The sequence below is a fragment of the Lonchura striata genome, chromosome 6 (genome assembly GCF_046129695.1).
Source record: "Lonchura striata isolate bLonStr1 chromosome 6, bLonStr1.mat, whole genome shotgun sequence".
NCBI lineage: Eukaryota > Metazoa > Chordata > Aves > Passeriformes > Estrildidae > Lonchura > Lonchura striata.
This window is the reverse complement of record NC_134608.1, coordinates 50,104,140-50,119,863: the sequence shown is the minus strand read 5'-3', so window position 1 is coordinate 50,119,863 and position 15,724 is coordinate 50,104,140. Positions and strand designations below refer to the sequence as shown.

General features: G+C 36.5%; 1 protein-coding gene across 2 annotated transcripts in view; it reads left to right on the top strand.

Moving 5' to 3' along the window:
• The window catches only part of INSC (INSC spindle orientation adaptor protein), a 96,783-nt gene that overhangs the window by 42,402 nt on the left and 38,657 nt on the right, over nt 1-15,724 (top strand). For both annotated transcript variants that reach the window (XM_031505068.2, XM_077783777.1), the window contains 2 exons: nt 1,054-1,167; nt 6,385-6,510. In XM_031505068.2, coding sequence (XP_031360928.2) covers nt 1,054-1,167; nt 6,385-6,510 — 240 coding nt within the window. The remainder of the gene's footprint in view (nt 1-1,053; nt 1,168-6,384; nt 6,511-15,724) is intronic.

The following is a 15,724-nucleotide window of genomic DNA, read 5'->3' as shown; positions in this document are numbered from 1 at the left end:
TCAGGGAGTGGAATTATTGATGCCACATCATCTTGCATGTATTTGTGTGACTGAAGGATGTAGAGCTCATTAATAAAAATTATTTTATGAACAATTCTCTGAGCCATTCAGTCAGGCTCTGTGCCCGCTTCTGCCATAAAACCACAATGTCTGGGAATAGTTGCTGCTCTGAAGCAGACTAAGTGTCTGTGTGAGAGATTTCAGCTTAAATTGTGTAAAGAGCCTTTTTTTCTAATCAGTGTATCAGGATTTAATTCAGGATAGGTTCATTTCAAATTGTGAACTCTTAAGGTATGTCTTTTATGGAGCATTTTTCTAATGCATTGTTATGGAGCATTTTTCTAATGCTAAAGGTGGAAGAACCTCTTAAAGGCAAGGTAATTGAATTTTGTATAAATAACAGTGTAAAACATGGGATGCTTCCTTGCATTTCTTTCAAAGTTGGATTAAATACAAAAATGCTTACCTTCCTTCTCCTAGGAAATAGAATTAATTACTCTAGTGATTCTGTGTCTTTTTTCAGAAACATGAAATGAAATAGACCATGTTCTTTTCACAGCTGTGCTTTTCTAAAGCTGCAATGACACAAATGCAAAAGAAAGGCAATTATTTACAAAAATTAAAAAAATATTTAATCTATTTCCTACATTGCAGGAATAAACTATATTTCTTTATAAGAATGTCTATTTGTCAGTGACATTTTGACTGAGTCGTGATGAACCCGGAGCCTTAGAAGGTAGTGTAAGAGAGGCTGTAGCAATATTGCTTATAAATAAGGTGTAAATCTTGTACCCATGTGATTCAGCTTCTACACCAACTAAATTGGTTGCCTTCTGAAAATTCTGGTTCAATCCCAGACAAACACAATAACTAAATATTATTAATATTTACTAAATAGCTAGAGTGTTTCATACCACATGTAATCACGTACCCACTCTCTTACCCTGTTAAAATTTATTTTTAAATCTCCCTGTCCTTGGTTCCATCTACTCAAATGCAATGCTAAATGTGTGTTGTCAGTCTGACTCCCCCACTTTTTGTCCTGTATCCCAGAGCCTGCTGAGGCAGATAGAGCTCTCGGGCAGCCTGTACGTCACGGAGTCGGCCATCAGTGGTTTATTCAGCCTCGCCCAGGAAGGAGCTCACCTCTGCCGCATCATAGCCAAGGTAAGGGATGCATGGAGTGATCCAAAGCACACTAGCAATACAAGAAACTCATGTCACTAAAGAGAAACAAAATTTATTCAGAGAAATGACTTTTTTCTCTTCTTGTGGTGCTTTTGCAAGTTCTCTACAGAGTTTAACATCACAACTATTGGATTCAAGGTTTTTTGTTTTTTTTTCTGAAGAGGATCACATCCCCTGTATTTTTAATTTAATAATGCCCAATACCTGTGTAAGCAGCTTCAGCAGGGTGGTCAGCTCCAACAGGCATTGCTCTCAGCATTACTTCAGTTGCAGTTGTCTTTGTGCCATCTAAGGTATTATCACTCCATAATTTTGGGAACTTTTTTTAATGTCTCTCCTGCCAGTACTTTTTAAATACCAGTCATGTAAATGGAGAGAAACTTTACAATGGACTGTGGCAGACTGTGCAGGGAAACAGCAAGACTGTATGTACAGCTGTATGTACAGGAGGGTTAGAGATATTACTGAAGATGTAAATTTATAAAGTGCATTAATTATTTTCCTTTTACAAAAGACCCATCATTGCATTTACTTCTGTCAGTGTGTGTTCTCATTTACTGAGTAGTTGGTGCTAACTTTTGGTATAAATGAGTCATTCTGTCAAGATCCATGATACTGGAAATCCCTGCAGAGTTTGCACCTTTGAGGACACTTGGATCTTGAAGAAGTGAGAACTGTGGGACATGGTGTCTTGTTGAGGATAGGATAATCACAACCACAGGGCATGCAGAAAGAGGAAAATCTCCCTCCCCCAGCTACTGCTTGTAGAGTGCTGTGCCAGTTCCTGTCCCACTCAGAGGCAGGGTTAGACAGCAGCATTGAATTACTTCTGAAGTGCCTTGAGATGGATATTTACACCATAAAAGGTACTCCTCTATTCTGAAGGTTGAGAACAAGCCAGACTCAGAAACCTGTAGTGGATTCTGTCAACAGCCTGAGAGGTTTAGTTTTTTCTAAATTGGTATTTGAGCTCCACTCAGTGGTACCCAAAAACAATGTTAAAATGCTGAGTATTGAGGTAGCGCAGAATTAACAAAGTACAGAAAATTGGTCTTGGGCTTTTTATAATTTTACAACTTCCATAACAGCTTAACTTAGCAGAAGGGAAGTCTGACTTTTCATAAATCACTTAGTTAATATATTGCTAAAACTTGGGTGTGTCACAGGTTTACAACTGAGGAAATGCATCCCCTTGTGCAAAGAACCCTAAATGGTGTTTGGCTGCCAAATTACAGTGGTGATTGCATCACCTGTCCCGTGCCTCTGCCTGCCCTGTGCACTGGGAAATGCATTTGTCAAGACTGACCATTATCCTTCACCCTCTGCACTGCCTCAGTTACCTGCACCAGTGACCAAGGGGGCAGAGGAACTGTAATAACAGATCAGAATTTCAAATGGGTAAAGAGCTCTGTTCAGACAAAGGAACTTAACAGCACTGAGCTTTGCTTGCTTTGGAGGTTAACTGGCACCTTTCCAAAAGCTCCCAATATGAATAAAATATGCTTTTATTTATTGCTTGCAGACTTTTTGGAGTTTGCAGTTTTTGACCAAATAACACATAAATGTTGCTTGTGCTGTCATTCAAGTTTCATTTGTGTCAGGTTTTACAATCTCTGAAGCAGAAAGGAAGAGGAGGAGCACTGGTTCAAGTTAGCTGTGACGTGAATAACCTACGACAGTAAAATTTCAGGGTAATTTCCAAACAAAAAAAATAAACATCAACAACAAAATCTGAAATTGTTCTCAGTCATTATGAGGGTGAAAAAGGATTGAAGTTATTGAAAGATCTCAAAATCTTTTATAGAATCCATAGTTCCCTCAAGATCTGTCATAGTATCCTTGATAAAATCTAGCCAGAGAGATTGATTATTTGTTTACCATGAAAGCAAAATTCAACAAATTTGTCCATGTAATCTTTGTAATTTGTCTTACTCTCCATGACAAAGTGTGATCTTGTGGAACACTGCTGTTAGGTTTTTTTTCCTGTCCCAAGCTATAGGGTACAACTCTAAAGCACACCAATCTTGTAGGTGCAAAAAAAAAAAAAAAAAAAAACCAAAAAAAAACAAACCCAAAAAACCAAGATAGTGTTGTAAAGCTACAATATTATTGTAGCTGGTCTCTCATTTTACAGTTTGGTAAGAGTTTCAGTCATTTCTCTCTTTCTTCCCCATCCCCTGCCAATATTTTACAGAAATTGAAAAAGGCTACCAAACACTCCCCTCTATGATGAAGCATCACCCATAATTTTATTCCACCTACAGGCATTCTTTGACAGTTTCTTTTTCAGCATGTAGCTTTGCAAGCTGCTGTGAAAAAATCATGTTGCTGACTCACCCTGGGAGCTAGTAGTAGATCTCACTAGCTGTCAGAGACATAAAACCTAAGGTCCCTAACAAAAATGAGTAGTAACATGGACAAGATAAGAAAATTAGCATTACTTGGAGCAAACAAGTTATAAATATATTTAGATTTGTAAAAACCAGGAGACTTGGTGAAAATCTGTTTGCAAGTTACAATAAATAGGTCATAGAATGATAAAGAATATAGAATTAAAAAAAAATCATTTTACTGATGATAGAGTCCAATGCCAACTGTACTGAACAGAGTGCTGTGATAATAGGCTTGTAAAAGAGAAAGGAACAAAAATGAAGATATTCATACCTCATAACAGCCCCCCCTGGAGAATATTTGACTGTTGGAATTCGTTATGGACATACAGCAGACCACTTGCTGTGAGAAGATTCTAATGCATTTTGCCTTACCTTCTTTATATGCCAACTTCTTTTCTAGCAACTATTTATGATGAAGATCTCTTTAGAGATCATCTCTCAAGATAATTGTAAATGTTCTCAAAGCCTTGATGAGTATTTACTGCACTTGTCATTTCAGGCTGGAACCACAAAATATTGTACCTTAGAATTAATTGTCTTTTTGCTTCCCCTCTTTATTCACTCAATCCACATAGTTTTGGTGATTGTATTTCAGGTGATTTCATTACCTAAAACTAGCCCTTCTGAGCAGCATCCCACAAAATTGAATTCCTGTTAATCCAATATAGGAGAGAAGTAGCTCATCAGTAGTAAAGCAAATGTCCCTCTCCTCCTCTGAATGTTTACCCACTTGACCAATTTATCTATGTCCCTGTCAGATGGAGTGGTTTGGCATCATTGCAAAAGATACAGGGGATGAATCTTGAAAAAGGTGAATAAATTCTGACAAAGGCTCTGATCCCAGTGAGGGGACTGGTTTTGACAAGCCATGGAATCAGTCTCAGTATTTTCTACCCATCCAATATTTCACTCACAGATCTCTCAGTTCATTACTCATGGTCAATATTTTACAGCTTAGTAATGGCACATGAGGCACAAAATAAAGAGTACAGATCTCCTCCTGACAAATGCAGTGATAAATCACTTCCTGTCCATCAAAGTAAAAATCAGGGCACCCATTTGGCACAGAAAAGGCTTAAAGCAATATGCTGACATCTCTTCAACATTACTAGATTTGTCCACAAACTGCAGCTTATTATGGCTAAAACAGAGGATCAGATCATCCCTGATTAAATTGAACTGGGGGAAAATTCAAATTGATAATGAAGTTTAAGCAAAAAAACCCAACAAAACTGTTACCTTTGGCTTAGGAATGACATAAATATTTTTCAAATATTTTTCGCTATATTTTTAATAAATAATTTAATTACTGCTTAGATGAAATATCAGTATCCTTTTGTGAAAGGAAAAACATGACTGAAACTTTTCTGTTAGTGTACTGCCTCTTTTTTTAATTTAAAGGCTCAGAAATATCTTTCTGCATTAGGCTATATATGGCAGTACTAGATATAAAATAACAGACACATGAATGCTTCTTACAATTCTAGAAATACATTTTACTCCTAAAAAATTTCAGTGAGCCTATTGTTTACACTGATGCCATAGAAATTCCATATATCTGTGCAAAGATATGATCTAAAACTTCTATCTGAAAAATACATTGAAGAGTTAATTTTATCTAATTCTATATGACTTGGTATAAATTTTTTGCTAAACTGAACAGAGGGCTTTGCTTCCTCTACTATTCTCTACTGTATTCAAGAAAAAACTAGTACAAAAATATAGAATTCTGAAAATGAATAAAGTCTGAATTGTAGCCCAGGGTTTTAAGTCAGTATAACCTGTTGAGCTTTCAAATAATGAGAAGAAAATGGCTGAGAAAAAAATAGATTATTTCTGTGAATCTAAAAATATTTTTAAACAGACTCTAATGAAACAGGCTTTAAAAAAGGCTGTACTTTTCACTTGGTCCCTGATTTCAACTATTTTTAATTTATGCTGTAATCTGAACACTTTAAGCTGAGTACTTTCACTTGTCATCAATAATTTAAATGCTTTCATCTTCATCATATGTCTGATCCTACATCATAAAAGACACATGTAGTCTACCTGATAGCACAAAATTTTGAAATGAAAAATAATTTAAAAAACGTCACGAAATACAATATTGTTGGCATTTATTTATATATTTACGTTTGTTATATGAAATTTGCTGAAACATATATTTACAAGCTGTTTTGAAAATGAATTAAGGATAGCTTCCCCAATATGTACTCAAGTCTTTGCCACTATAGTATTTAAAGAAAAACTTTTAGGAATGAAGATTTTATTTGTCAGAAGATGAAGATTTGGATTGTATATGTTTAGACTTTGACACCTATTTCCACCTGATTTTCAGTACCTCTTCAAACACATGACCTTCCTGTTCATAATTTTAGGATTAATTAAATTCTGTGTGGAGCTCAGAAACGTAGATGAACAGGAAATACATAGTATCAAAAATCTGTTTTATACTAATAATATGACTGAATGGTCAGTTAAATGTCACTCTAATGGCCACCTATTGATGGCTCTTTCTAATTTTTGCAGGAATGTCAGGTTTAATTTAAACAGAGCTTGTAACTGGTAGGAGTCAATCACTAAAGCAAACCTCCTACTGAGGTTGTATTACTTTTTCATCACTTAGTGTACAAGCATTAATCCACTTGAGTTCTCTGTGTGAGCTTAACACCCTCTTTGTTGGTGTTGTTACGATAGCTGTTTTTGGATAAACTACTAAAGGAATCTGCTCTCCATCCCAACCTTGATTAAATACTAGGGAAACCTCTAGTGCTGCTGTCCTGATGGGTGTTTTTCCCTACAGGAAGGAGGTGTTGTTGCTCTCTTTAAGATCTGTCGCCAGGATTGTTTCAGGTGCCTTTATCCCCAGGCCCTGAGAACGCTGGCATCAATTTGCTGCGTAGAGGAAGGGATGCACCAGCTGGAGAAGGTAGGCACTCCTGGCTTCCTTACTGATTGTGTCATAAAATAGAGAAGCTCTGTCTTTAATCTGTTCCAGAAATTGATGATTTGGTGGTGTTTGATACTGTGTTCCATACTATGCTCACCTTTTCTGTGCTGAATGCATCTTCATCTTCAAAAAATTAGTCTCAGCAATAGCATTATCCTATAATCCTTGCACAAATATGCTTTATAAGTGGGAATAATTTTGTAAAACAGGTAAACATCTTAGCAACTACATCAAAAAAGGAGAACAAAAACTAGAGAAATTATGTTTTCTGGAGTTTCTAAGGCATTTAGAAACTCTGCTGTTTCAAATTGTTCTTAACAGACAGAAGGCTTTATACCTCTTTAAATCCTTTCCTGATGGTCTGATAGGGCTCCAGCTTGTGGCAGGAGCTTGTGAGAGTTGTAGTTGCACAGAAAGAAGTGGGGCAGATGTAGTCATTAGTCAATCAAAAAATGTCTACTAATCAGCAGCAGCTTTCATAAAGCCACTTTTAACTGCAATGGCCAACATCAAAACATTATCCAGAGAAAATTATATCAACTTCTTAGGCTCCTTTCCTTTCTGACATTCACTACATACTGCTATGTTTTGGAAAATGAACACTTCTGGTCACTAAATCATGATCTCATCCTTTGTATTTCATAAAAGAGTCATCTTCCTCAGCTGAATAATGGCCTCTTGAAGTTAATGATAAATGATTTCACTGCCTCTTTATACTGACATGTCTTGTAATTTACTTCCCTGAATTCAAGCAAACTGTGACAGAACACCTGCAGCAAAAAGCAAATCTCTGAGTTTACAGTAAATGAAGATGACTTAAATTTTTTTTTTTGACATCATGTTGGTTCAGACTAACACCAGAATCAGTCTGAAAGTATCTTTCATTATGTCCATTATAATGGTGCAGTTAATAGAGTTAGAAATGAAAAAGATTGATTTAAGTCACCAGGTCCAATCCCTGGCAGCATCAACATGTGTTTAATGTGGTCCACGTCACGGCTGAGGGAACAGGAATCCCATAAAAAGTGAACACTCTCCAGCTCATGTTTCTTTGATCTGATTTAATGTTAGCCACAAGTAAAATTGTTCAGGGTAAGCTTGATCACAATCATGACTGGAGAACGGTTTAAAGGATTTTTAACTGAAATCCCCACCTTCAAGGGCTTTCAATTCTTAAATCATTGTATTTAAATATGAATAGGTTTTTTTCTTTCAAAATTTGAAGTACTCTTCTGAAGAACTTAGAAGAGTTAAAAGTATTAGCAATCCTATAACTACAGAAGTTATCATAGGACTTCTTATGTGGCAGAAAGGGTGGCTAATCATTTCCAACAAAGTATCTGGGTGCTGGTGAATAATTTAATTTCTCTAGCATGAATATCATTATGCCACCTAGTGCATTAAAATATCAGTGCAATTTGAACTGGGTTTTTAATGACAGAAACCTCACTTTAAAAAACACAAGCTTGGCTACTGAGCAATTCAAATTAGGCAAATCAAGAAAAAAAACCAAACAAACAAACAAAAAAAACCCCTCTGCAAACCTTCCCCCCTGTATTTTTTAATTAGATTGCACAGCCATTGCAGTGGTTAAAAGACCATCTAAAAGAAAGTAGCAAGTGATATAATTTCTTATGAAAACCTTATCTGAGATGTGAACTAAAAGGGGGTGGTACACTTTCTGCAGTAATTGCAGTGCTTAATTACTAAAGACATTAGCAATATTACTTATTTATCCAATGCTCTTTGATCTTGCTATTTCAGTGCTCATTTCTAAAGATGTAGAAAATTGCCTATTTTAATAAAAAATTATTTAATTTTTTTAAAAACAATTATTGTTCTTCCCAGTGACATGTCTGTAAATATATCACACTGGAAAAAGCCATTGCCACCTTTTTTTATCAGCTTGATAAACAATAATTGCAGCAATAAGATAGTTGTTGCAGTGATTAACTTTTCCTCTTGTAGGTGGATCTAGTTGGGTCTGTGCACAATGATATAAAATCACTTGTTTAAAATGTGGGTTTGGAGCAATTATTTCATTTGCAAGTACTTTGCTGAATTTTGATAATATACTAGTACTCTTACTTTGCTGTACATTGAAGTGCAGAGCTCCAGGAACTCAAGAGTGACAAATTAGGCAATTAAAGTAGAAAAATGGTGAAGAAATAGTCTCAATGTGTGCCTGAGGACTGCATAAATAAATGTTCTCTGTAAGCTGTGCTCAACAAGTGGTAATTTTTGTGCTTCAAGGTACTTCAAGCTACTTGTGGGTGTTTGGTTGTTTGATGCACTTTAATTTTGTAATCCAGTGTGACACCAGCAGAAATTATTATTTGAGATCCTTATTTCTGACCAGACCTACTTTAGAGTGGAGTGGTGAGACCCTGGAAAAGCAACCAGAACATATTATTCCTAATATTCCTATATTCCCATAGGAATATTCCCATAGGAATATTCCCATTCCCATATCTCTTTGTCCCTGTACCCAAGAGAATTTTGTCATCTGTGTCTTGTGGCGCTCAAGCATTTTTAGGGGAAAGCTCACTGCACCAGAAAACTTTTTTTTTCTTGATGTGAGAATCTCAGAGTTTATACAGACACAATAAGTAATACAGGTAGCTGGGAATAGAGAAAATAGATAAAATCCCTAAACCCCAAACTTTAAGGAGTTTGTGAGAGCTGAGCATGACTGCAGCTGAAGAACAATGTTAGTGCTGCACATGCAGACAGACCTGCTGGTGTGCTCTACTCTGAGGTTTAAGACAGAAATGCAGTGATGTAGTGGGAGATTGGTTCTTGAGAATTGTTGAGGGTTCTGGAGAGAAGAATATCTGCACCTTCATGAATGTGTTTTGCAAATTTAATTCACCTCAGTGTAGCAAGGAGGGTTGGAGGCACAGAGTTGGGATAGATTATTGGGTGTATTTAGTGACACTTAAGGTTCAGAAAAAGTAAAAATTGTGATCTTGGTGACCTACATCTTGCAAATTGCCTTAGGAATAACTGTACTGCAAGTAATGCTTTCATTATGAAGACAGACACAAAATCTAACAGATCTGGTTTTAAACATGGAGCACCCTTGCCTGGAAATGGGGTTTGCGTTTAGAAATTTTTTTTGCTAAAGCAATTCTTCAGGCCTTACCCCTCTGAGCATACATTTGATCCTTGTTTTGCAGAGCTGTCTGAACAAAATGCCTCCCACACCTTTGGTGACATGTAGCCTCAGTAAAGTTTAAAAACTGTGGCAATTTCTCTGCTTCAGGGTTTTTTTTTTGTACAAAAGGTGGTGATGGTGCTACTAAAAGGCATGGCTTTCCAATTTTTTCCCTAGTAAAGCTCAGTTGTGAGGTTTTTCACTGAGGCTTCTGTGGCAATAAACTTCCTGTTGCAATAAATAACTGCAGAGCTGGTTCAGAAATAAATAACAAACAGTGCAATGTACTGCATTTTTTTTACTGTGCATGTGAAATGTTATCACATTAAAAAGATGCAGCTTAGGTGTGACCTAGGTCAAGGGTTAACTGCCAGAAAAATAGGATGATTATACAAACAGCTAGCTGCCTAAATTTTAAGTGTGCTGAGTATGGTTGCTTACATTATTTAAATTATTCCAGAAAGCCAGACACCTGGAATTAGCTCATTAAGAGGAGATAATCCAGAGACAACTGTTGACAACAGCTTCTGCTTTCATTAGTAAACCCTTTTTACAAATGACACAGTTTTTATCACTGTGCTTTAACCAAAATTGCCCAGGAATAGATTACAAATTACTTTGAATCCTTCATTTAAAGCACACTAAATCAAATAACCTCTAGAAGAAGAAGGGTAAGGAAATTATGAAGTGTACACTATTTGTGGCTGGGACTACATATGAATTTTACGAAGACTTCTAAAACATGAGTGACCAAAAAAATCTATTAGTCATTTTGAACCCAGTCTGGGCCTTAGAATAACCATATTCTTATACACAGTAATAATTTCTGCATGATGGTAATGCAGTTTATCCACAATATTGCTGAAAAAATCTCAACTTTTCTGGGGAATGAAGTAAAATGTATATTTTACTACAACTACTACAACTTATTCATAGTTTTTGGGTGCGTGTGTTTTGATTACTTAATTCAGCCCTAACCACTTTGCACTTTCAGTTTCAAACATTAACCTCAATTAAAATCATGGAGTAGCTTTGTCTCAGGTGAAGTCTCAGCTCCTAAAGCCACTGAAGCCCATGTGACTGTAGGGTGAGACAGAAATGAGATCTCTGTATTAGGAAGAATTTCCTCACCATGAGAGTGGTAGAGCACCAGAAGAGGTTTCCCAGGGAAGCTGTGGCTGTCCCAATCCTGGAAGTGTTCAAGGCCAGATTAGATGAAGCTTTGAGCAGCCTGGTCTAATGGAAGATGTTCCTGCCTATGGCAGGGGTGTTGGAAATTGATGATCTTTAAGATCCCTTCCAACCCAAACTATTCTATGAATTATGGAGAGGGATTTGATTATGTGAGCTTGTATGGTAAGAAGGTAAAGTCACTAATTCAAAGGCTGAATGTAAAAGTTAGCTATTGGCCCATGGATTTCATTGTCACAGCATGGGAATGCTGCACAGTTGTGAATCTTTTACTTTTCATAGTACTGGTATACAGTGGGAGTAACTTTGTACAATGCAAGAGGTGGAAAATGTTCCCAATTTATTGAATTATATAGCTGCCTTCATAGTTTGTTATTCCAATTGCAGAATGACATGGGACATTTTTAATAATACTCTTCTAGAAAATGTATGTGAGTCTGCCAGTTTAGGTAGGTAACTGCCTTTAAAAGCATGTCTGCAGGTTGTTTGCTTCTTTTAAGTGGAAGTTTTTTGAGAAATAGGGAAATGTTGATTTTTATTGTGGGAAATGGTGGCTTATTTACAGGACTTGCAACAATAAGAACATTTCAGAACATGCATATCTCTGCTTCAGCCTGTTAGCCCTTTTTACTCTTCAGAGAAAAGCTTTGTGTTAGTGTTTCTTTGTTTCTTAGATGAAAAATTCTCATGGCCTATTTAGTTTCAGAACAAGGATTAGATGATCTCAAAGATGATAAAAATTGTATGGTTATTTTATTCTAAAATGAGTTGAGGTCAAGAACTCAAATGATTAAGATTTAAAAAAAAAAAAAAAAGCCAAAACGCCATAGTTTTCAAAGTTTAGTTTTAATATATGGAGAGTCAAATTTCATATTTTTCTGTTTCCTGAGGGAGACAGGATAAAACTGGGTAATAACAACAAAATGTAGGATTCTTAGAAGCCATTGGAAGATGTCAAAATGTCAAGGAGCCCTTCTCTTGTCTCCTTCCCACAAAAACAGGTAACGTGCAGTGTTACAACCCATTCTGAATTTTTCACAGCTCATGTTGGCAAACACATTCTTAATGCTGTTTTATAAAGAGGAATACCTTTCTTTCATGTTTCTTAAAGCAGTGCTTGTTTACAGGAGAAACTTGGGTTGGTTGGGAAGAGCTTGGAAGATTACTTTCTGCATGCTCAAAACCACAGAGCACTGGCTTGTGTGCTGAAAACATGTGAAATGATTTAGGTGGATAGGGTTCAAGTGATGCATTGCTTTTACAGCCCTTTGGCTAGAGAATCAACTCTTCTGGTCTGAATAATTCACGTTTTTTCATCCTGGAACACTCTTTTGGCTCATCTTCCATGGCTGTTTGTAGCCAGGCTTTGAAATCATACTTATGAAGTTACAAACAGTAAGCAGGGATGGATAAAGAGGTTTATGCATTTTGAGAGAGAAGAATAACATTTTAAAGACTAATTTTGGCAACTTTTGACACACAGAGAACAGCACACTGAAAGTTGATGGCATTGATAGCTGGAGCTGGGAATTGTCTCACTGCTCTCAGTGGGTAATTGTGAAAGTCACAATTGTAATTGTGAGAATGAAGAGCAATGAGGAAGAAATAAGAAATAAGTCAAACTCAAGGAATAGCAGGAGGGACAACATAGAAGCTGCTTTTCACATAGATTTTAGATAACCAGGCGTATCTGTTTCAGTAGCTGAGTGTGTGGTACAATTAGATAATGCAAAGTTCTATGCTTGCAGCTCTTTAATTTACTGGACACTTCTTCTGAGTAAGGCTGTTTAATTAATTGGCAGTGAAAAATGTGCAGTGTTTGGCAAATTACATTTCTGTCAAAGCCCCTGCAAGATTCACTAAATCATATCTGAGAGTGCAGGAGCTGCCCTTCCTCAAGTGCTGGCTTTGTGTGCATTAGGTGGTTCAAGTTTTACCTCTGACTACACAGCTGTGTACACTGAATTAGTAAGTGCAGCCTCTTTCAGCACCTTCCCAGGCAAGAACAGCAAGACTTCTTTGGTCACTGCAGAATCTGGCTATCTTAAGTGCAGCAGGCTGCAGTTCTAAGGCAAAATAAGGAAGTCATGGAAGTAATATTTGTGAATAGTGAAAAACAGAGTGAAAAGAGGTTTAAAAATCCCCATCCCTCCCCCCAAAAACCTCACAACAACAACAACATCAAAAGAAAATAACCAAAAACCAACTGGGAGCCAGTCTCTGAAGTAGCATTCAATATGTTGAAAACCTTCTGCCAGTTACACAGCAGATTGAAATTTGTTCACTTTATGGGAGTGCCCATTTCATCATACAAAAAGGAAAGCAAAGAGGGTTTTTTTATGCCTCATTCAAGAGACATAGAATTGAATAAAGACAGAAATCTTGGTGCAAGATTATGGTACATTGCCAGATCTCCATAAGAAAAAAGTATACACAGACTGCTTTGGCTGAGGTCATGGACATTATTTCAATTCTATTAAAATGACTAATGAAATGATGATGGTTGTGTTGTAGTCCTGATGCTCTAAAGAAGTATGTATTTGTTGCTCTGATAAAAGATATTATCTCTCCTTAAAAACCTTGCTTAACTTAAATCATGTTATAGATTTTAAAAGAGGAAGAAAGGAGCCAGCAAGTGTAGCACTAAAGATAAGCATTTTGATAATACTGCTGAAGAAGGACAATGTGAGACTTTACTAATGTGAATACCTGCCTTGGGCTTTGGAGAACACAGATTCTATTATTTGTGAGCAGATATAAAAATCTATCTGTAAATTTTTAATGTTAACAATTTATGAATAGATTTGTATGTCAATTTAAAGTGAGCTATCTTCTAACCCAACAATGAATACTTTAAGTCCTTTCCCTGTAGTGTGAATCTTTCCAGAGATTTAGGCTTTGTGAAGTTTGTCCTGTACTTAAAGTGGTATATTGCTTAAGCATGGATCTGTGACAGTGTGTCCTCATGCAAAAATGTCATAGCAGCCCTGTTATGTTGGGTTTTTTTTCCATGTTTCAGCAAGACATCAGAAGAAGGCATTGCAGTGCCATTCAGGTATTATCACTGATGTGCTGGGAGTAAATCTTGCCACTGCTATACTTTTTTTCCTGGCTCCAGAGCAGTGTTCAGCAAGTGAGAGCTGATAGAATGAGGTGTACTTTGGCATTTGGTTTCCATACAGGATGCAGTTTCTGAAAGGAAAAGCAAGCACTCTTCTAATCTATCCCTCAGCTCTGCCTTTTTATACACCTCGATTTTATTAATTGAGATGCAGCAGAGACTCTACAAATCTCTCTTTTCTTCTTGTTTTAAAAAGATAAATTTCATTGAAATAGATTTTAAAGGCTGAAAAGGAAAGACCCCAGGCTACGCCAGGTTACTGAGGTGTACACTTCAAACAGCAAGACCAACTTGGAGCAGTGCCTGTGTTTAGCCATTCTCTACAACTTCATTCTGAAACTTTGGACTGGTGCCAGGTTGCTGCTCTGCACTTCTTTGGCTCTCATATAATTTACACATGTTTTTTTGCAGTCAGTTCTGTTAGTGTTTTATGCTATCTATTGATTTTATATTTCACTAAATATTTTATTTCAAGCACTCCAAAAAGCTCTAGATTTATGTTTCCAAAGTCAGGATGTTAAGAGAATTTTATAAATGAAAAATAATTTGGAAATCACCAGATGATGATTTTTCTGTAACAATTTAAAGTATTAACTAAAGTGATGACAGTGATCAGGGCAGAGAATTATCCATGAATGATGTCTGAAGGAACAGAAGCCAGCACATCAAATAACAGGTGGGTTTTCCCTACCTAGTAATAATAATAATAATAATCTATTAAGAAAATTTAATTCTAAGATGAAAGAAACAGCTTAGTCAGCTCCCAAACTGAAGGCAGAGATTAATGAGAATCAATTGAAGCATTTAAAAAGAGTGCAAGCAGAGAGCTATTTTAGACCTCAGATATTCCCCCAGATATTCTGACAGAGGCAGAAAACTGGAAAGAGATGGCCTTACAGAAAGACCTGACAGATGAGTAACTTTGATAATCCTTTTCACTTAGCAGGAAACTGTTGCATCTCATATATCATCTACCTCTGTAGCCAGGTGTAAACACACATACTGAGTGTGTTTAGGTTGCACTTTCTAAATAGCTTAACTGTATCTATGATAAAGCAGAGATAGGAGTGAAAATGCTTGTAAAAAGGAGACAAACACAAGTAGATAGTTCCCCTCTATAAAATCTTTTCTAATAATAAGTTGTGCTGATCTAACCAATCCATCCTGCTGCAGATTTTATGACTCAGTATTGTGGATGAATTTTCTGGATCACAGAAAAGTCCAAAGAGTTTACTGCTCAAGCTTCCCTTTCTTGTTTGCCTGATCCTTGAGCTTACCTAAAACCTCACTGGTTGCTGAGACCTCTGCAGGAAGTAGAGCAGGTACCTTCCTGCAGAGATCTGGTAACACATCAGGGATTTAAATGCCTCTGGAGCCTTAGAATTCACTACCAGCATTATTTTTCCTTCTAATTCTTCTCTCATGGTGATTTTCCCACCTTTATTAACTCACTCTGAGAGTTTTCTAGTTCTCTGTATGGTTTCTTTTGTATCTATTCCTGCTTGCATAACATCGATTTTCAAAAATGTTAATACACATTTAATTTTGAAGGACTGAATCCTCAGATGCACATTACCAAAAAGCAAAAAGAGAAAATCCCTTCTTGATTCATCTTACTGCAGCTATGGAATTCCTTACTAATATAAAACTATACTTACAGAGGTACTGAATGAGCAAAACTCTCAAAAATAGGGAAATATTTCTCCTGGTTCTGGGTGATTTAA